The following is a 21,966-nucleotide window of genomic DNA, read 5'->3' on the forward strand; positions in this document are numbered from 1 at the left end:
GAAATTATCAGTCTATAATTTTAATGGTAGGTTTATTTGAACATTGAGAGACAGAATAACAACTAAAAAATCCAGAAAACGCATGTCAAAAATGTTATAAATTGATTTGCATTTTAATGAGGGAAATAAGTATTTGACCCCTCTGAAAAACATGACTTAGTACTTGGTGGCAAAACCCTTGTTGGCAATCACAGAGGTCAGACGTTTCTTGTAGTTGGCCACCAGGTTTGCACACATCTCAGGAGGGATTTTGTCCCACTCCTCTTTGCAGATCTTCTCCAAGTCATTAAGGTTTCGAGGCTGACGTTTGGCAACTCGAACCTTCAGCTCACTCCACAGATTTTCTATGGCATTAAGGTCTGGAGACTGGCTAGGCCACTCCAGGACCTTAATGTGCTTCTTCTTGAGTGTCACGATCGTCGACAGATGAAGCGGACCAAGGCGCAGCGTGATAAGCGTACATTCTTTATTTAGTGTACACAACACAAACCAAAACAATAAACCAAACGATACGTGAAGTCCTAGGTAATACACAAAACCTTACGGAACACGATCCCACCAAACTAACATGCCAAAAGGCTGCCTAAGTATGGTCCCCAATCAGAGACAACGAGCAACAGCTGTCTCTGATTGGGAACCACCCTGGCCAACATAGATATAAACGATCTAGAACGAAAAACATGGAAAACTAAACAATGAAAATCCACACCCTGGCTCAACATTTAAGAGTCCCCAGAGCCAGGGTGTGACAGTACCCCCCCCCAAAGGCGCGGACTGCGACCGCGCCACACCAACACAACGGGGTAGGGGCCGGGTGGGCATTCCGCCTCGGAGGCGGATCCGGCTCCGGGCGTGACCAACACTCTCTCTTAACCCCCTGTAGCGCCCCTGGTCTGGTCCCGCTGGCCGGAGCTGGACTGGACACCGGTGGAGTGGATTGCTCTGGCTCCGGTGTGGAGCAGCTGACCGGTGCCGGACCAGGCACCGGTGGAACAGGTACGGACCGTGCCGGACTGACGACGCGCATCACTGGCTTGGTGCGGGGAGCAGGAACGGGCCGGACCGGGCTGACAACGCGCAACACTGGCTTGGTGCGGGGAGCAGGAACAGGCCGGGCTGGGCTGGCGACACGCACCACTGGTTTGGTGCGAGGGGCAGGAACAGGCCGGACTGGGCTGGCGACGCGCACCACAGGCTTGGTGCGAGGGACAGGAACAGGCCGGACCGGGCTGACGACGCGCACCACAGGCTTGGTGCGAGGGACAGGAACAGGCCGGACCGGGCTGGCGACGCGGACCACAGGCTTGGTGCGAGGGACAGAAACAGGCCGGGCTGGACTGTGGAGGCGGACTGGAGGTCTGGAGCGGAGAGCTGACACAACCCGTCCTGGCTGAATGCCTATCTCCACACAATATGTGTGAGGCATCAGCACAAGACGTACAGGGCTGTGCACTCGTACTGGTGCTACAGCACGTGGCACTGGCGCAGGATATCCGGGACCGAGGAGGGGTACTGGAGGCCACGAGCGTTGTGCCGGCACACTCCGTCCTGGCTGCATGCCCACCTTATCACGACACGTGCGTGGTGCTAGCACAGAACGTACAGGACTGTGCCGGAACACTCGCGGCACAGTACGTGGCTCCGCATAACACGGAGCCTGCCCAGTCTCACGCTCCCTAGCCTGAGTACGGGGAGTTGGCTCTGCTCTACCTCTAGGCTCCGCCAACCACCCTTCTAGCCCCCCAAACCTGGTGGCCTCCTCTCCTAGTCCGCCGATGCGCCCTGTAGCTGCCTCCAGCAGCCCCGTCGTCCACGCCGTGTGCCCCCCAACATTTTTTTATTGGGGTTGCCACACGCGTGTCCGTCGTCGGCACGGTTGGCGCCGTTTCTCCTCTCCTGCCTGGGCATTTACTTTTGCCCATGGCCCTCTGCCCGCGAATATGTCCTCCCAAGACCACCATTGGCCCACCTGCGACATCGCCATACTCTCCTCCTGGGCACGCTGCTTGGTCCTCCTTTGGTGGGATCTTCTGTCACGATCGTCGACAGATGAAGCGGACCAAGGCGCAGCGTGATAAGCGTACATTCTTTATTTAGTGTACACAACACGAACCAAAACAATAAAACAAACGATACGTGAAGTCCTAGGTTATACACAAAACCTTACGGAACACGATCCCACCAAACTAACATGCCAAAAGGCTGCCTAAGTATGGTCCCCAATCAGAGACAACGAGCTACAGCTGTCTCTGATTGGGAACCACCCTGGCCAACATAGATATAAAAAATTAAACAATGAAAATCCACACCCTGGCTCAACATTTAAGAGTCCCCAGAGCCAGGGCGTGACATTGAGCCACTCCTTTGTTGCCTTGACGGTACATGGCTCCGTCCATCGTCCCTTTGATGCAGTGAAGTTGTCCTGTCCCCTTAGCAGAAAAACACCCCCAAAGCATAATGTTTCCACCTCCATGTTTGACGGTGGGGATGTTGTTCTTGGGGTCATAGGCAGCATTCCTCCTCCTCCAAACACGGCGAGTTGAGTTGATGGCAAAGAGCTCGATTCTGGTCTCATCTGACCACAACACTTTCACCCAGTTCTCCTCTGAATCATTCAGATGTTCATTGGCAAACTTCAGACGGGCCTGTATATGTGCTTTCTTGAGCAGGGGGACCTTGCGGGCGCTGCAGGATTTCAGTCCTTCACAGCGTAGTGTGTTACCAATTGTTTTCTTGGTGACTATGGTCCCAGCTGCCTTGAGATCATTGACAAGATCCTCCCGTGTAGTTCTGGGCTGATTCCTCACCGTTCTCATGATCATTGCAACTCCACGAGGTGAGATCTTGCATGGAGCCCCAGGCCGAGGGAGATTGACAGTTATTTTGTGTTTCTTCCATTTGCGAATAATCGCACCAACTGTTGTCACCTTCTCACCAAGCTGCTTGGCGATGGTCTTGTAGCCCATTCCAGCCTTGTGTAGGTCTACAATCTTGTCCCTGACATCCTTGGAGAGCTCTTTGGTCTTGGCCATGGTGGAGAGTTTGGAATCTGATTGATTGATTGCTTCTGTGGACAGGTGTCTTTTAAACAGGTAACAAGCTGAGATTAGGAGCACTCCCTTTAAGAGTGTGCTCCTGATCTCACCTTGTTACCTGTATAAAAGACACCTGGGAGCCAGAAATCTTTCTGATTGAGAGGGGGTCAAATACTTATTTCCCTAATTAAAATGCAAATCAATTTATAACATGCGTATTTCTGGATTTTGTTGTTGTTATTCTGTCTCTCAATGTTCAAATAAACCTACCATTAAAATGATAGACTGATCATTTCTTTGTCAGTGGGCAAACGTACAAAATCAGCAGGGGATCAAATACTTTTTTCCCTCACTGTAGCTGTCTCAATACTCTAAAAAGGCTTCATATCCTTCAGCTTGTGGATCATATGGGATTAACCCTTCCTACTGGGCAAAAACTGGTTGAATCAACGTTGTTTCCACGTCATCTCATAGATTTGCAAAAAGTAATCAAAGTAAGGGCATTTCGTTTTTTTACCTAAATCCAATGACATGGTGAATTTTTTGTTGATTTCACATTGAATTCACGTTAGTTGAATGTAAATCAAAGCTAGACGTTGAACTGACATCTGTGCCCAGTGGGTTGGCTTGCACTGATAGTTAAGAGTCGACGCAGAAGATCGCCACGTGTTAGTAATGCGTTTAACATTTATGTAACATTCATTAAAACAGTTTGCGAACCAAGAGCCAAACCCACGGCCAAGATCTAAAAAGTACAAACACATCATAGCAAGTGAGTCACTGTGATCAGACAGATGAACACACCCACCCCTGCAGCTCTGACCATGCTGTATCTCTCCATCTTAAAACATCCTCATAACTGATTCACTCATAACATTCTCCTAACATTGCTTTGCCCTGAGCTCTACATGGTCTGGGTCCGAAATTGAACCCTATTCCCTGTATAGATCACCCCTTTTGACCACAGCCCTATGGACCCTGGTCAAGTACACCACAGGGAATAGGGTGCCATTTGGGACTTAGTGATGGAGAAGGCTGCATACATAACAGCAAGGAACAGTAAACCGTGTACACAGCCAACTTGAGTCAAGATCAGAACAACTGGAGCATTGTCTGAAATGCCAAGAACAGGAGCAGGGAGAAACATGTTGGAACAGAACAGAGTAGAGCAGAACAGAGCCCATGTTGTAGGTGCTGCTGACGCTTGGCATGAGATCTAAGGGCTAAAGCTAAGCATGAGGATCTCAGTCTCGCCGTGTCTGTCTGTGTGTGTATGTGATCTCAGTCTCGCCATGTGGCATACACTTCTTTCCCAGGGTGCCCTTCTCCGTCTGGCCCCACCGGCGCACTATAGGCCTTACAGCCTGACCAATCAGAATAATGCATTTTTGATTCCTCTGAAGTCTATTGGTGCGCTACCTAGGTGCAACTTACAGCGTGACCAATCAGGAGATTCATATTTGTGGTTTATTACTTTTGAAGATTGTTGTTGATGACATCAAACAGGAAGTAAGCCCTCTATTTCCTACCCCTCCTTCACAGTGGCGTTGAATCTAAAAAGCTTTATTGATCCATCGCCAGAGTAGAAATTGTTCCCTGTCCTTTGGAATGTAGCACCACACGGCCTAGTGCTAGTTGTTGATTTTCTCCCACTATCACAGCTACACAGTGAAACCAGACATGAAGTGGAATCATCCTTGTCATGATACACATTTGTATTTGTATATATATATATTTTCACCTTTATTTAACCAGGTAAGCAAGTCATTTACAACTGCGACCTGGCCAAGATAAAGCAAAGCAGTGCGATAAAAACAACAACACAGAGTTGAGAAGGGACTGGAGTTTGCCCAGTGAGATCTTGTGGTCAGGGAAATCTCCTCGCCCTATAATGTCTGAAGAAGACTGGAGACTTGTAATTGGCATCAAACTGGACATTGTGGGCAGCAAACTGATGTCATGGGCATCAAATACTACTTTCTAGTACATCCACAGGCCCTCTTCAGAACAGGCCACATAGGCAGAGGAAAGCCTATCCAGTCAATACTACCATATAAAAGCCCCTATAAAATCGTATTATGTAAAGGCTTTATGTAGAATAATCCTCACACACACATACAGTTTGAGAATATGGGCCTTGCCTCTACATAGCTGCTACATCACGATAAACTTTACTGTGCTTTTCAATCCACTCCTGCTCCATTGAGATTGGGACGGTAATAAACAACCATGCATCCCGACAAACAAAAACACAACATTTTGGAATGCCGCCAGTTAACGAGTTGCCACGGTCGTTGTGAAGGCAGTTGTCACGGTGTTTAATTAATTTAATTGATTTTCTCGTTAATTAAAGGGGGCTTTAAAGACGACTGGGCCAAACGGTGTTGTAACACACATGCACACACACACACACACACACACACACACACACACACACACACACACACACACACATTAGGAGGAACAGTGTTGTGTATAATGTCTTCGGAAGCAAAAATGCTAAAATAACGGCTTTAAACTGTATAACTGATCAATGCACCATCATACCAGTTCATTGAATGCTTAAAAATTCAGAAAAATGTATGAATAAGATATTTGGCTACAGAAGTGCCATTTCTTACAGATCTCTACAGCTTCCGTCCAAAAACAAATCCTGTGAAATTACATCAACACATACTGGAGGAGTTACTGGCTAGCTAAAGTGGCTAGCTTAGCTACGTCAGTCAGCGCATGACCAGAATGATACATCGAGGAACCACCAAAGGCACACCCCATTTTGGGCGGAGTTGGATAGTTTTCGTGCCCAAAGTTGACCTTTACGATAATACCCGGTCGGTGGGTTATCTCAGTCAGGTTACCTGTGATACAAGTCAGTATTCGACGTCCAAGACATCGGGAGATGACGTGGAAACTGGCCACTAGGGGCAACAGTGAGCGCTGTTACCTTCAAGTAGGTTTCGGTTTTGCTAGGGTGTTGTGGATGGGGATGGTGGATGGGTGTAACCATTTGGAATCAAACATTAACCTTAAATGCCTCTGATTCCAAATGTTTCAAAGGTTAACCATCTGCCTCTGATTCCAAAGATTGCCAGTTCTAATCCAGCGATAGAACATTTTGATTTCTGTTTTAAGCCTATCCCAAACCTTAACCCTTACCTTAAACGCCTCTGATTCCAAATGTTTCAAAGGTTAACCATCTGCCTCTGATTCCAAAGGTTGCCAGTTCTAATCCAGCGATAGAACATTTTGATTTCTGTTTTAAGCCTATCCCAAACCTTAACCCTTACCTTAAACGCCTCTGATTCCAAATGTTTCAAAGGTTAACCATCTGCCTCTGATTCCAAAGGTTGCCAGTTCTAATCCAGCGATAGAACATTTTGATTTCTGTTTTAAGCCTATCCCAAACCTTAACCCTTACCTTAAAAGCCTCTGATTCCAAATGTTTCAAAGGTTAACCATCTGCCTCTGATTCCAAAGGTTGCCAGTTCTAATCCAGCGATAGAACATTTTGATTTCTGTTTTAAGCCTATCCCAAACCTTAACCCTTACCTTAAATGCCTCTGATTCCAAATGTTTCAAAGGTTAACCATCTGCCTCTGATTCCAAAGGTTGCCAGTTCTAATCCAGCGATAGAACATTTTGATTTCTGTTTTAAGCCTATCCCAAGTTAATGCCTAACCTTAAGATTTTGGAGTTAATGCCTAAACTTAACCCTATCCTTAAACATTTGTAGTTAATGCCTAAACTTAACCTTAAACACTTTGAAATTTGAAGTTTGCAACAACTTTGAAATTTGAGGCTTGATAAACATGGATGAACGTCTAATTCTGACCTGAGACTCTGAGAGCTAGTTGGTTATCTAGCTATATGCTGTTCAGCCCCAGATGCTTGTTTGCTCATCAACTCATGAATATGGCTAATGAATTAGCAGTTTCATTTGGTTACTTTGCATAATTACAGGTTAATAGGTTTATTGCGCCTCCCACCACCGATGAAGAAAAGTCTATCTTTTATTATCGCTCTCTCTCTAGCTCTCTCTCTCTCTCTCTACTCTACTCTACTCTACTCTACTCTACTCTACTCTACTATACTCTACTCTACTCTACTCTACTCTACTAACAGGTTGTCCTCGCTGCTGCCAAGGTGCATCATTATATCTGCATCGATGTAGTGGAGATACAATTGACTTGAGTGTAGTTTTTAACGTGTTTCTGGCGAGGTGTTAGTAAACTTACCCTTGCTCAATTAACATGACTGTATAGGTTAAACCACTCTATCCCCTTGGATTAATCTACTTTTCACTCTAAATAAAGTCATTTGATTTGATAAATCGGGAACTTGGTAAATAGAGAGAGTAGAGCGAAAGTAGTTGAGTGTCCATTCGATAAACTACCATTAAAAACTCACACCCACTACCCAATCTCAATAGCTTCAACCCCAGCCAAGAACGTGACTACTGCAGTGCAGTACATAATCACCAGCATACAGTCAGGGCTGGCCCTAGCTTTTTGGGGGCCCTAAGCGAGATGTTGTTGGGGGGGGGGGGGGGGGGCCCACCTCATGGGCAAAACATGTTAGTGACCCCTCTTGGTCGGGGGCCCCCTACCGGCCGCGGGACCCTAAGCAGCCGCTTATGTCGCTTATTGGCTGGGCCGGCACTGCATACAGTACAGAGTACAGTACATGTGACTTCTGTGACAATGCAGAGGCTGAGGAAATACAGACAGACAAAGAAGCACTGCAGTGCCTATTATGAGATATTAGCCCTCTGGCCATGTGTGCACCGGATGCTACTCATGCTAGCCTAGCCAAGCACTTCTCACCCTGGCCTCAAAATAGGCAGCACAAAGGGACACAAAGGGACACATATCCCACTGTCAACAGCCTGTAACATGATCTGGTGCCATTACCATGAAAACACATATCGCTAGTGATTTATATGTTACCCTTGCTTACCCTCGTAGCTACTGCCTGTAAAACAAGCTATCGTATGATCTGGCAACTATTGTGTACAACTTTCACTTTTGCGGGAAAAGCTGTGAAGTGAGGCGTGAAGTTTACTCACACAGTTCATATGATCTGACCCATATTACCGGCACAATGTTTTTTTCTTCCTATAGCGGATCGACAGTACCGCATTTTGCATTCATAAACCATGTCATGGGCCGTTCTAAAACTACTCGCGGGTCATTTATCATTTGTTGACACTTTGTTCAGTCGCGTTACCTCATTGGCTAGCTAGCTAACAACCTGGAAACTTTACCAGTATATCCAAACATTTGGGGAAACAGAAAGAAAGAAAAAGCCTATATTGGGCTCATATGAATTCTAGCTACTTTTGCCCTAGAATCTAATATATAACACCGTAAAGACATTAGAACTCATAATCCTTAAGAACTCCTCAACTCTCTCCCTCCCCTCTCCCCTGTCTCCTTCTCTCTCTTTCTCTCCCATCTCTCCCTCTCTCTCTCTCTTTCTCTCTATTGTATTGTTATCTAGTCCAGAGGGAGAATAATAAGAACTTGCATTAAGTAGCTTCTTGTCTCCTGATGACTTTGAAACCTGTGTCTGAAGAGAGAGAGAGAGAAAGACAGAGAGAGGTGCTGGTGAATTCCTAATGAAAAGCTCATATTTGCCCTATAAGAATGGAACAGACTCAGATGAGGGGCAGCAGAGACACACACTGTCATTTCTCTGCTTATGGATTCTCTGTGTTTAGTCAAGTGTGAGTTTTCATTCCATTCTGACCTCTTTCCTTTTATATTTGACATTGCCTTGTCTTGAGCAAAGTACAATGTCTCAAAAAAGAAGATTAGGCTACTGTCATTACATAAAGATACTGTCATTACATAAAGATAGTCCTGTGTAGCTCAGTTGGTAGAGCATGGCGTTTGCAATGCCAGGGTTCTGGGTTCGATTCCCACGGGGGGCCAGTATGAAAATGTATGCACTCACTAAAAAACTGTAAGTCGCTCTGGATAAGAGCGTCTGCTAAATGACTAAAATGTAAAAATGTAGTACTGAACTGTCATATGAAGGCTTAGAGTCTATGTGTGAAACCATACATAAATTAGGAAATGGTCAGAGACCACAATTCCTTTTGAAATACTATGTGCTTTCTTGAGATTTTGAAGTGGTCCTATGGAGAAAGCATGGCGTGACATCAGCGGACATTTTTCTAAATGTCACAATCAACCAAGATGTCACCTCCAGTGTCAAAGATGTTGAGTAACCGACAGATCCCTAATTGTCATTGTGTCAAGGACGAGAGTGTCTCTACCACTTTGTGTCACTCCACTGTCCACTCAAACCTTTATGTGTGTGAATGGTCCAGCTGCTACCAAGGTCACTTGCGTCTATGGACTGATGCTCTCAGCTCTCATAAGTGTGTGTGTGTGTGCATGCATGCTTGCATGCAGTACATACTCTAGCATACATCAAGTAAACTCTACATAGTTCACTTCACCTTTCTACTCCAAAGTCTCTTTTGAAGTTGTGATGTTGTGTCAGGTGATCCTTACCTCAGCCATGTTGTGATGAAACAAAAAAAGACCTTGAACAGTCAAGAAATAACATTCCTGGAATGGCCAGCGGGGCATCCAATTAGACCACCCCATGCTGAGAGGTAAGAAGGGAAGAGCCAATCAAAACGCTGATTGGAAGGGCAGTCTCTCTAATCATCGTGGCTAGTCTTTCAAGTTGCTACTCAGTACAGGAGATGCTTATTTTGCAGTGGCCATGGTGTGAATTAGTTATATATGGTCAAGGTGAAAGAAGATGGTAAGAGTGAAAGGAAAGTGCTGTAGGATGTGTGCCAAATGGCACCCTATTCCCTATGTAGTGCACTACTTTTGACCAGGGCCCGTATTGCTCTGGTCAAAAGTAGTGGACTATATAGGGAATAGGGTGCCATTTGGGAAGCAGTGCTTTGATGGTGATGGTGATGGTAACAAATGTATGCAGACCTGATGAAGACCTACGGTTTGACATAATCAAAGTTGGTGGTACTGTATACTGTACATACAAAGTCTTCCTCTTTTAAACATTGACTTTGATATGTAGCACCTGTCTCAAAGCCATTGGATGTGAGAATGTCCTATTCCTTTTCATTAAGATGTCATCTTCATTGAGGTGAATGACAGGTGGCAACATGCAAGGTCAATATGGAGTCAATGATATGTTGAGGAGAAAATGGTTACCATAAACTGTTTTATTCACCAAAGTTGTTCGGACATCTTTACAAGCAAGGAATTGCAGGGACAAAAATAAAGCCTTGTCAGGTCAGGAGTTTTTCTTGAGTTTTTCTTCATCATTTGATGTATATATATACAGTGGGGAGAACAAGTATTTGATACACTGCCGATTTTGCAGGTTTTCCTACTTACAAAGCATGTAGAGGTCTGTAATTTTTATCATAGGTACACTTCAACTGTGAGAGACGGAATCTAAAACAAAAATCCAGAAAATCACATTGTATGATTTTTAAGTAATTAATTTGCATTTCATAATTTGCAGATCATAATGAATGGTGGCTTGGCAGCTGTGGGTGACAATCCAGCACTTGAAGAAAGAGGAAATTAGGAATATATGTATAATTATTTAACTACAGGTACTGCAGATGTGAGCGAAAATAGCTGTAAGTAGCAGTAAAAGTATTGTTGTCTGTTAGTTTACTCCAATTAGGGTAGAGATGGTATGGTAGGGGGGAAAAGTATATTGGGAAAAAAAAATAAAGGGGATTGGAAATGATGCAAACAATTAAATTGATAGAACCTACAATCTATCTGCAATATTAAAGCTGATCTCCCCCCTCAAAAAAAGTAATAAAAAGGGAAATTAACCACAGTGCCACACACACACACACACAGTCGATTTAAAGACCGTTGGGTACGCTGGAGCAGAGGGCTGTCGCTGGCAGCTCCCCGGCCCACCGACGCTGTCACACGCTGGGGTGTGAAGGGTTATGTTGGGGGGGGGGGGGGGTGTTTGGAACCAGAGCTAATATGCTATCGCGCTAATGCTACTGACTGCTTTACTCCCAATGTGTTATGATGTGGCTAAGAGGTATCCATTTGAAGATAGACAGAGGAATATAGTACCTTTGGGTGTAGAAGACTGACACAACCTTTAAGACTTGTTTTAGTTTAAGGTTACAGTCTGTTTCTGCTATTGCCAGATAATAATTATCTTGGCAAACACTGGAGTTGGTCCCTATTTCAATGATTGTCTGTTTGGTTGTGTTTATAAGGATATGATAGTGGATGGTTTGGATAAAGGGTCAGAGTGAGAGAAAAGTAGAGAGGCTGTGCAGTGGGATTATCTGTATCCTGCATTCAGGTACGCCATAGTCACAGCAATTAATCCGTTAGCTGTTGTGAGTGTTTATTCCTGTCTTATAACACAGTGCTTTGTCTCTCCACCAGGAGATCCATGACATGCTGCCAGGGCTGGTCCAGAGAGAGTCCTGGGGGGAGCTGGGTAGTGGAGACACAGAGGACGGCAGTGGAGACTGTGACGATGAGGACGGGTGTCAAGGATCTGGAACGGGGACGGTCAGGAGCTGTGAGTCGCACACGCACACATACACACACACACACACACACACACACACACACACACACACACACACACACACGCATACACATACACATACACACACCATCAGTGGTGTGGGTTCAGATGTAACTGCAAGGCCGCTGCCTGGACCATATAACTCCAATACTAACTGCAGGACTATGTTGTATTGCAAAGTGAAGGTCTCTATTACAGCTTTGTTTTCAAATATACAGTCAGACTGCCAAACTATCTACTCTGCACCTTGACCTCTATAGCTATGTTTACAAGTGAACAACCCACTGTAATAACACTCATAACACCAGTGTAGAGGGAGAGGGAGAGAGATTATCTGGTGCTTCTGTCCCCAACCAAGGAGGGCCTACAGCAGCACCTAGATCTTCTGCACAGATTCTGTCAAACCTGGGCCCTGACAGTAAATCTCAGTAAGACAAAAATAATGGTGTTCCAATAAAGGTCCAGTTGCCAGGACCACAAATACAAATTCCATCTAGACACCGTTGCCTTAGAGCACACAAAAAACGATACGTACCTCGGCCTAAACATCAGCGCCACATGTAACTTCCACAATGCTGTGAACGATCTGATATACAAGACAAGAATGGCCTTCTACGCCATCAAAGAATACTGGCTAAAAACACTTGAATCAGTTATAGAACCCATTGCCCTTTATGGTTGTGAGGTCTGGGGTCCACTCACCAACCATGAATTCACAAAATATGACAAACACCAAATTGAGACTGCATGCAGAGCAGAATTAGGCCGATACCCGCTAATGATCAAAATCCAGGAAAGAGCCGTTAAATTCTACAACCACCTAAAAGGAAGCGATTCCTAAACCTTCCGTAACAAAACCATCACCTACAGAGCGATTAACCTGGAGAAGAGTCCCCTAAGCAAGCTGGTCCTGGGGGTCTGTTCACAAACACAAACAGAGCCCCAGGACCAACACAATTAGACCCAACCAAATCATGAGAAAACAAAAATAAAATTACTTGACACATTGGAAATTATTAACAAACAAACAGAGCAAACTAGAATGCTATTTGGCCCTAAACAGTGAGTACACAGTGGCAGAATACCTAACCACTCTGACTGACTCAAAATGAAGGAAAGCTTTGACTACTGTATGTACAGACTCAGTAAGCATAGCCTTTCTATTGAGAGAGGCAGACCTGACTCTCAAGAAAAGACAGGATATGTGCACACTGCCCACAAAATGAGGTGGAAACTGAGCTGCACTTCCTAACCACCTGCCAAATGTATGACCATATTAGAGACACATTCCCTCAGAATACGCAGACCCAGTTTGTATAAACTCCCATATCTATTGGGTGAAATACCACAGTGTGCCATCACAGCAGAAAGATTTGTGACTTGTTACCACAAGAAAAAGGCAACCAGTGAAGAACAAACACCATTGTAAATACAACTCATATTTATGTTGATTTATTTTCCCTTTTGTACTTTAACTATGTGCACATCGTTACAACACTGTATATAGACATAATATTCCTTTGGAACTTTTGTGAGTGTAATGTTTACTGTTGACTTTTTATTGTTTATTTCACTTGCTTGGGCATCCTATCTTTGGAAAACATCTGAGAAGGAGAATAGTCCATCTGCTTCACTGGGCAACCATGCCAGTTCATGTCCTGTTTCTCTCTTTCTCTCTCTCTCTCTCTCTCTCTCTCTCTCTCTCTCTCTCTCTCTCTCTCTCTCTCTCTCTCTCTCTCTCTCTCTCTCTCTCTCTCTCTCTCTCTCTCTCTCTCTCTCTCTCTCTCTCTCTCTCTCAGTCAGTGCCTACACATGGTCACAGCTGCTACAGAGCTTAACTCTAAATCCTCCAACCTGTGGAACGCAAAGAAACAAACTGTTCTCTAACAATCCTCCCTCTGTCCCTGACTGATAAGATTTATAGTCTCCTTGATACACACAAACTCACACTCACATAGAGCCTTGGGCAGGCCTGGGGAGGATTGCGAAAAGCTAAAGCTTGAAGTGATTATTGAGAAGACAGAAAACCTGATGACTCTGATTTGCTCATTGGCTACCTAATCATCCAACTGACTCCTCCTCACACCTCCACCCTCCTCATCCCTCTACTCTCCTGCACCTTTCTCCACTCTCCTCACCCTCCACCCTCCTCACACTTCCTCACCCTCCACCCTCCTCCACCCTCCTCACCCCTCCACCCTCCCTCACCTTCTTCACCCCTCCACCCTCCTCACCCTTCCTCACCTCTCCAGCCTCCTCCACCCTCCTTACCCTTCCGCAACCCTCTTCACCCCTCCATCCTCCTCACCCCTCCACCCTCCTCACCCCTCCACCCTCTTCACCTATCTCATTCTCCCCCCTCCTCACCCCTCCACACCCCTCCTCACCCCTTCACTCTTCTCCTTTTCATCTCTCTCTCTCTATCTCAGTAAACATCTGCCTTGACATCGATGGTCTCATTCCCTGCTGAGTGGTTGCTATGTAGGGTTTGTTCATGTGTGTGCGTATGTGCGTGCTCTTCATTTGTTTGTGTGTGTGGCAGTATATTGATGTGCCAGTGAGTTCACAAGGCCACTGGACCTGCCTCTGGGGCACTGTTGATTTACAGGGATGACCTCTGACCCAGGAACTATTAATTAATTTACAGATTTATTCCAGTCACACACGCCAACACACACACACACACACACACACACACAAAATAAAAAATGAAAAGCTGAAATGTCTTGAGTCAATAAGTATTCAACCCCTTTGTTATGGCAAGCCTAAATAAGTTCAGGAGTAAAAATGTGCTTAACAAGTCACATAATAAGTTGCATGGATTCACTTTGTGCGCAATAATAGTGTTCAACATAATTGTTTTATTAGTACCTCATCTCTGTACCCCACACATGCAATTATCTGTAAGGTCCCTCAGTCGAGCAGTGAATTTCAAAAACAGATTCAACCACAAAGACCAGAGACGTTTTCCAATGCCTCGCAAAGAAGGGCACCTATTGGTAGATGGTTGTACAGTATGCTTATGAACAGGAGTTTTTCCTCACCACGTAAAAAAACAATGGGGAAAACTCTGGAAAAACTCTGGGCCCTAGTAAGTGGCAATGACTAGTCAGGTTTCATAGTAAGGAAAAAGTCCTGGGCTTAAAGTTACAGTATGTTGCAATACTATCCGTTTGCACATTGCACTCTTGCCCTGGCAGTGGAATTTGGTACTGTATAGAGAGACTAGATCATCACTCTAAATCTTTCTAGGCTTGGAACGGGAGGAAAAAGGAGATGGAGAAAAAGTGTGAGTCAAACAGAGAGAGATAAAAGCACTCTGCTTTCTCAACCTTCTCTGTATAGCAGCCCATTCAGGGATTCCACTCTGAAGACTTCCCAGAAAAGTAGAAAGCAAACGGCTCCTTAAACTACCATTACTCTAAGCTCCTCATCCTTCCACACTTCCTTCCACTCCTCCTCTTCTCAAACTGTACTTCTTTCTCTCTCTGTCTCTCTCTCTCTCTCTCTCTCTCTTCTCAGAGCCGAGAGAGAGAGAGAGAGAGAGAGAGAGAGAGAGAGAGAGAGAGAGAGAGAGAGAGAGAGAGAGAGAGAGAGAGAGAGAGAGAGAGAGAGAGAGAGAGAGAGAGAGAGAGAGAGAGAGAGAGAGAGAGAGAGAGAGAGAGAGAGAGAGAGAGAGAGAGAAAAAGCCCGTTCATACAGCTACTTCATTACTACCCATCAGTCTCTGTGTTTCCCTTTGTCTCAAACTCACCCTTAAAGGGTAACATAAAGCACCAAGGAGGGAGAGGGTGACCAACTTCCTCACCCCCAGCCTCCCCCTTTTCTGAGAAACACCCTCTCTCAACCCTCTTTGCCTCTCGTTCGCAGACAACCCAAGTGGGAAGAATCTGGGCAGGATCAGGGGTGTCCCGCTGGAAATGCAAGGGGTATGGAAGCAGGGGAATACAGAAGGGAAATCAGGATGCACAACCTACCATGCTTTAGAGAGGGTCACCTAGCAACATGCGCTAAACAGGCGCTAGCGTGGAAACAGCATGGCAGGGGCCTGGGTTAAGGAATCAGGGGGAGCGAGGGTGAGAGAGAGGGTAAGGTTTTGTGCTTTACTGGGGTACGGTTAGGGGGTAGAGGGCATAGCTCAGAGGGGTACAATTGAGTAAATGGGCTTAAGAGGACGTCACCCACCAGTTGGCCAGTTGATATGACAAGACCCCAAGATGGAGGAGATTCCTGAACAGGAGAGCTGGTTCTTTGGGAGAGGAGAGGACAAGGGGCCCTGTACTGAACACACACACACCTCTTTTAACACTCTAACTAACTGTACTGTAGCTTTGGTGAACTTATTTAAATAAGCTGGTGTGTGTCACAGTCACCAAGACTCACACACACACACACTCATACACACTCCAGGTGCCTCTCCAAATCGGCAGGTGTGTGTCATCCTTGTAAACCACTCCTAGATAGTAACTATCAACGTCAGTTACAGGCATCCAGGGAACAGGCAGATATTAGGTGTGTGTTTCCTGACTGATGTCTCACACCTGACACACACACACACACACTCACCTGCGGTGGTATTTGTTCTAGCCATTGTCTGCAGCCCAGCCGAGCGATCGATAGAGAAATCTCAAGGTGGAGCTTTCACCTGCTTTCCACTGACACCTTTTCTGTAACCTGTCAGCTGGTAAAGAGAGAAATACTGGAGATCACACACACACACACACACACACACACACTATTCCTTACGGCACTGCATAAGAAAACCATTTTCTGACAGCACATCTCTATTCAACAACCCACTCTCTATTTAAAATGTAGTCTTAAGGCCTTAAGGTAGAGAGTGAGGGATAGGGATAGGGAAGAGGGCTGTCACAGTTGAAGAATAGAGGAGTGTTTTAAGTGGGTAAACTGTTATTAGCCTGTCGTTGGCTCAATGAAGCCGGATACAGGGGGATGGCTGCTGTATTGGCTTCTCAGTGACGCTAACAGTAGTACAAGGCTTTGTACTGCTTCATTGAGTGGCTGTAGTCTAGCTCCTGTGCAATTTTTCTGGGTGAAAGTGTTGGCAGGATGTTATACAAGATCAGCAGCAAGCTACCAGTCAGAGAGTCAGCCTAAGAGGTAATGTATGTGTACAAGAGAAGGAGAAAGAGACAACGATAGAGCGAAAGATGGAGAGAGATAAAGTGAGAGCTCTAGCGTAACTGTCCCAGCTCAGATCACCTGCACCACAGAGAGATGGAGAGATCAGCTCTCCTCTTAGCCTCAGGTATAGTACTCCGTTCCAGGGCAGACTTAATTGGCACATCAATTATGTATCAGAGAGAAGCGCTTTGTCCCCCTCACCGCCGGCACGACCTCTCGCTCAATAGGTGTGTGTGTGTGTGTGTGTGTGGCTCCTTGCCACTCAATAGGATAGAGCTTTAATTAAGTGGCTAGTGCACACGCTCAGTCCCTGTGGATTCCCCCTGGTCCCAGTCGATACACAGATCTGGCCCTTTCTCTCAATTCTACACCTCTATTACCTGGGCATGCACACATTAGTCTGCTAATAATGCATTTAGTCAACGTTGTGAGGATGTTTGGGATATGTTGTTTCTTAACAATACACTTTCATGTGTATTAGTGGTGAATCTGCCTTGGTGGATTGTGTAGTAGGAGACAAGTCATTGATTGTGTGTGATAGAAGCATCCCTCTAGTCTGCGTGGGAGAATGCATGAAAGAGAGAGAGAGAGAGAGAGCCTAAACACTGACAGACAGTCATGGTATGTCACGCTAGCCCCTGGCATTCGTATGTGTGTGTTTGCGTGCATGCTTGTGTCTGTATTTGTATGTATGCATTGGTGTGAGTGTGTGTGCGCACACATGTCCATGACTGTGTGTCTGCCACAGTGGAAAACCCCCACCTCATCCCTCCCACCTCATCCCTCCCACCTCATCCCTCCCTCCTCATCCCTCCCTTCTCATCTCTCCCTTCTCATCCCTCCCTCCTCATCCCTCCCACCTCATCCCTCCCTCCTCATCCCTCCCTTCTCATCCCTCCCTCCTCATCCCTCCCTCCTCATCAGTACATCATATCCCCCGGTACATTCCAGTGTGAATTGGGAGACAGAGCAGCAGAATCCCATTGTTCTACCTCTACTGTACTCGTCCTCATGCTCCTCAATAACCCAGGAATGTCCTGGCTTTATTTGCCAAGAGCCCAGTTCCAGCAGGAATGCCTGTCTCTGGCTGGTTGCCAAATGGCAACCTATTCCCTACTGTATATAGTGCAAAGCTTTTATAGGCCCTGGTCAAAAGTAGTGTGCTATGTAGGGAATAGGGTGCCATTTGGGACAAAGCCTCTGTGTTATGTATTAGCACACATGGCGAGGCTTCAGAGATTCAGGTGGGTAGAGGTAGCTCATTTATCTCTCTCCCCCACGTAGGGCAGCCCGAGCTGGCGGAGTGATAAAGGGGAGCTCCCTGGCCCATCTAAATATACCCGGTCCATCTCCAGGGTCACATCACCGTCGATAATGCTAATCTAATCACGTGTGTGTGTGTAAAATCAAATTTGATTTGTCACGTGCCGAATACAACTGGTGTAGACTTTACTGTGAAATGCTTGCTTACGAGCTCTTCCCAACATTTAAAAATAGTAACACAAGAGGAATAAAATAAAATACACAATAATGGAGCTATATACAGGGAGTACCAGTATCAGATCAATGTGCAGAGGTACAAGGTATTTGAGGTAGATACAGTGGGGGGGAAAAGTATTTAGTCAGCCACCAGTTCTCCCACTTAAAAAGATGAGAGAGGCCTGTAATTTTCATCATAGGTACACGTCAACTATGACAGACAAAATGAGGAAAAAAAATCCAGAAAATCACATTGTAGGATTTTTAATGAATTTATTTGCAAATTATGGTGGAAAATAAGTATTTGGTCAATAACAAAAGTTTCTCAATACTTTGTTATATACCCTTTGTTGGCAATGACACAGGTCAAACGTTTTCTGTGTGTCTTCACAAGGTTTTCACACACTGTTGCTGGTATTTTGGCCCATTCCTCCATGCAGATCTCCTCTAGAGCAGTGATGTTTTGGGGCTGTCACTGGGCAACACAGACTTTCAACTCCCTCCAAAGATTTTCTATGGGGTTGAGATCTGGAGACTGGCTAGGCCACTCCAGGACCTTGAAATGCTTCTTACGAAGCCACTCCTTCGTTGCCCGGGCGGTGTGTTTGGGATCATTGTCATGCTGAAAGACCCAGCCACGTTTCATCTTCAATGCCCTTGCTGATGGAAGGAGGTTTTCACTCAAAATCTCACGATACATGGCCCCATTCATTCTTTCCTTTACACGGATCAGTCGTCTTGGTCCCTTTGCAGAAAAACAGCCCCAAAGCATGATGTTTCCTCCCCCATGCTTCACAGTAGGTATGGTGTTCTTTGGATGCAACTCAGCATTCTTTGTCCTCCAAACACGACGAGTTGAGTTTTTACCAAAAAGTTCTATTTTGGTTTCATCTGACTATATGACATTCTCCCAATCCTCTTCTGGATCATCCAAATGCACTCTAGCAAACTTCAGACGGGCCTGGACATGTACTGGCTTAAGCAGGGGGACACGTCTGGCACTGCAGGATTTGAGTCCCTGGCGGCGTAGTGTGTTACTGATGGTAGGCTTTGTTACTTTGGTCCCAGCTCTCTGCAGGTCATTCACTAGGTCCCCCCGTGTGGTTCTGGGATTTTTGCTCACCGTTCTTGTGATCATTTTGACCCCACGGGGTGAGATCTTGCGTGGAGCCCCAGATCGAGGGAGATTATCAGTGGTCTTGTATGTCTTCCATTTCCTAATAATTGCTCCCACAGTTGATTTCTTCAAACCAAGCTGCTTACCTATTGCAGATTCAGTCTTCCCAGCCTGGTGCAGGTCTACAATTTTGTTTCTGGTGTCCTTTGACAGCTCTTTGGTCTTGGCCATAGTGGTTTGGAGTGTGACTGTTTGAGGTTGTGGACAGGTGTCTTTTATACTGATAAGTTCAAACAGGTGCCATTAATACAGGTAACGAGTGGAGGACAGAGGAGCCTCTTAAAGAAGAAGTTACAGGTCTGTGAGAGCCAGAAATCTTGCTTGTTTGTAGGTGACCAAATACTTATTTTCCACCATAATTTGCAAATAAAATCATAAAAAATCCTACAATGTGATTTTCTGGATTTTTTTTCCTCAATTTGTCTGTCATAGTTGACGTGTACCTATGATGAAAATTACAGGCCTCTCTCATCTTTTTAAGTGGGAGAACTTGCACAATTGGTGGCTGACTAAATACTTTTTTTCCCCACTGTTTGTACATAAAGTGACTAGGCATCAGGATAGATAATAAATAGAGTAAAATAAAGAACAGAGTAGCAGCAGCAAATGATGAGTGTAAAAGTGTGTGTGTGTATGTATGTACTCTACCGTTCAAAAGTTTGGGGTCACTTAGAAATGTCCTTGTTTTCGAAAGAAAAGCACTTTTTTTGTCCATTAAAATAACATAAAATTGATCAGAAATACAGTGTAGACATTGTTAATGTTGTAAATGGCTATTGTAGCTGGAAACGGCTGATTTTTAATGGAATATCTACATAGGCATACAGAGGCCCATTATCAGCAACCATCAGTCCTGTGTTCCAATGGCACGTTGTGTTTGCTAATCCAAGTTTATCATTTTAAAAGGCTAATTGATCATTAGAAAAACCTTTTGCAATTATGTTAGCACAGCTGAAAACTGTTGTGCTGATTTAAAGAAGCAATAAAACTGGCCTTCTTGAGACTAGTTGAGTATCTGGAGTATCAGCAATTGTGGGTTTGATTACAGGCTCAAAATGGCCAGAAACAAATAACTTTCTTCTGAAACTCGTCAATCTATTCTTGTTCTGAGAAATGAAGGCTATTCCATGCGAAAAATTGCCAAGAAACTGAAGATCATCGTACAACGCTGTGTACTACTCCCTTCACAGAACAGCGCAAACTGGCTCTAACCAGAATTGAAAGTGGAGTGGGAGGCCCCGGTGCACAACTGAGCAAGAGGACAAATACATTAGAGTGTCTAGTTTAAGAAACAGACTATTTAGCAGTCTTATAGCTATTTAGAAGTCTTTTGACTTGGGGGTAGAAGCAGTCTCGGAGCCTGTTGGTCCGAGAGCCGATGCTCCAGTACCGTTTTCCGGACAGTCTATGGTTTGGGTGGCTGGAGTCTTTGAAAATGTTTTGGGCCTTAATCTGACACATCCTGATATAGAGGTCCTGGATGGCAGGGAGCTCGGCCCCAGTGATGTACTGGGCTGTCCGCACCACCCTCTGTAGCGCTTTGCAGTCGAGGGCGATGCATTTGCCATACCAAGTGGTGATGCAGCCAGTCAAGATGCTCTCGATGTTGCAGCTGTATAACTTTTTGAGGATCCGAGGGTCCATGCCAAATCTTATCAGCCTCCTGATGGGGGATAAGGCCCTCTTCACGACTGTGCGGGTGTGTGTGGACCATGTTAAGTCCTTAGTGATGTGGACGCCAAGGAACTTAACGTTCTCGACCCCCTACACTACAACCCTGTTGATGTGGATGGGGGCGTGTTCTCCTCTCTTCCTCCTATAGTTTACGATCAGCTCCTTGGTCTTACTGACGTTGAGGGAGAGGTTGTTGTCTTGGCACCACACTGCTAAATCTCTGACCTCCTCCACATTGCCATCGGTAATCAGGCTTACCACTGTCATTTTGTCAGCAAACGTGATGATGGTGTTGGAGTCATGCAAGGCCATGCAGTCATGGGTGAACAGGGAGTACAGGGGGGAACTAAGCACACACCCCTGTTGAAGGTCAGCATGGCGGATATGTTGTTGCAGAGGGAGGTGTTCAGTCCCAGGGTCCCTAGCTTGGTGATGACCTTAGAGGGGACTATGGTGTTGAATGCTGAGCTGTAGTCTATGAACATCATTCATTATTTCCCTTCTTGTTCAGGTGAGAGATGGCAGTGTGAAGTAGGAACACCTACGTGAGAATGCTATTTATTGACTACAGCTCAGCATTCAACACCATAGTGCCCTCAAAGCTCATGACTAAGCTAAGGATCCTGGGATTAAACAACCTCCCTCTGCAACTGGATCCTGGACTTCCTGACGGGCCGCCCCCAGGTGGTAAGGGTAGGTAACAACACATCTGCCACACTGATCCTCAACACGGGGACCCCTCAGGGGTGCGTGCTCAGTCCCCTCCTGTACTCCCTGTTCTCCCATGACTGCATGGCCAGGCACGACTCCAACACCATCATTAAGTTTGCCGACGACACAACAGTGGTAGGCCTGATCACCGACAACGATGAGACAGCCTATAGG

The 21,966-nt window shown here is 45.6% G+C and overlaps 1 protein-coding gene across 1 annotated transcript in view; it reads left to right on the forward strand.

Moving 5' to 3' along the window:
• Positions 1-21,966, forward strand: part of LOC311150471 (uncharacterized protein) — a gene marked incomplete at both ends in the record, with an annotated part of 99,202 nt that overhangs the window by 41,090 nt on the left and 36,146 nt on the right. The window contains one exon of the mRNA XM_084187970.1: positions 11,459-11,597. Within this exon, the coding sequence (XP_084044096.1) occupies positions 11,459-11,597 (139 nt within the window). The remainder of the gene's footprint in view (positions 1-11,458; positions 11,598-21,966) is intronic.

Source organism: Coregonus lavaretus (assembly GCF_964263955.1).
Source record: "Coregonus lavaretus genome assembly, chromosome: 23".
Lineage (NCBI taxonomy): Eukaryota > Metazoa > Chordata > Actinopteri > Salmoniformes > Salmonidae > Coregonus > Coregonus lavaretus.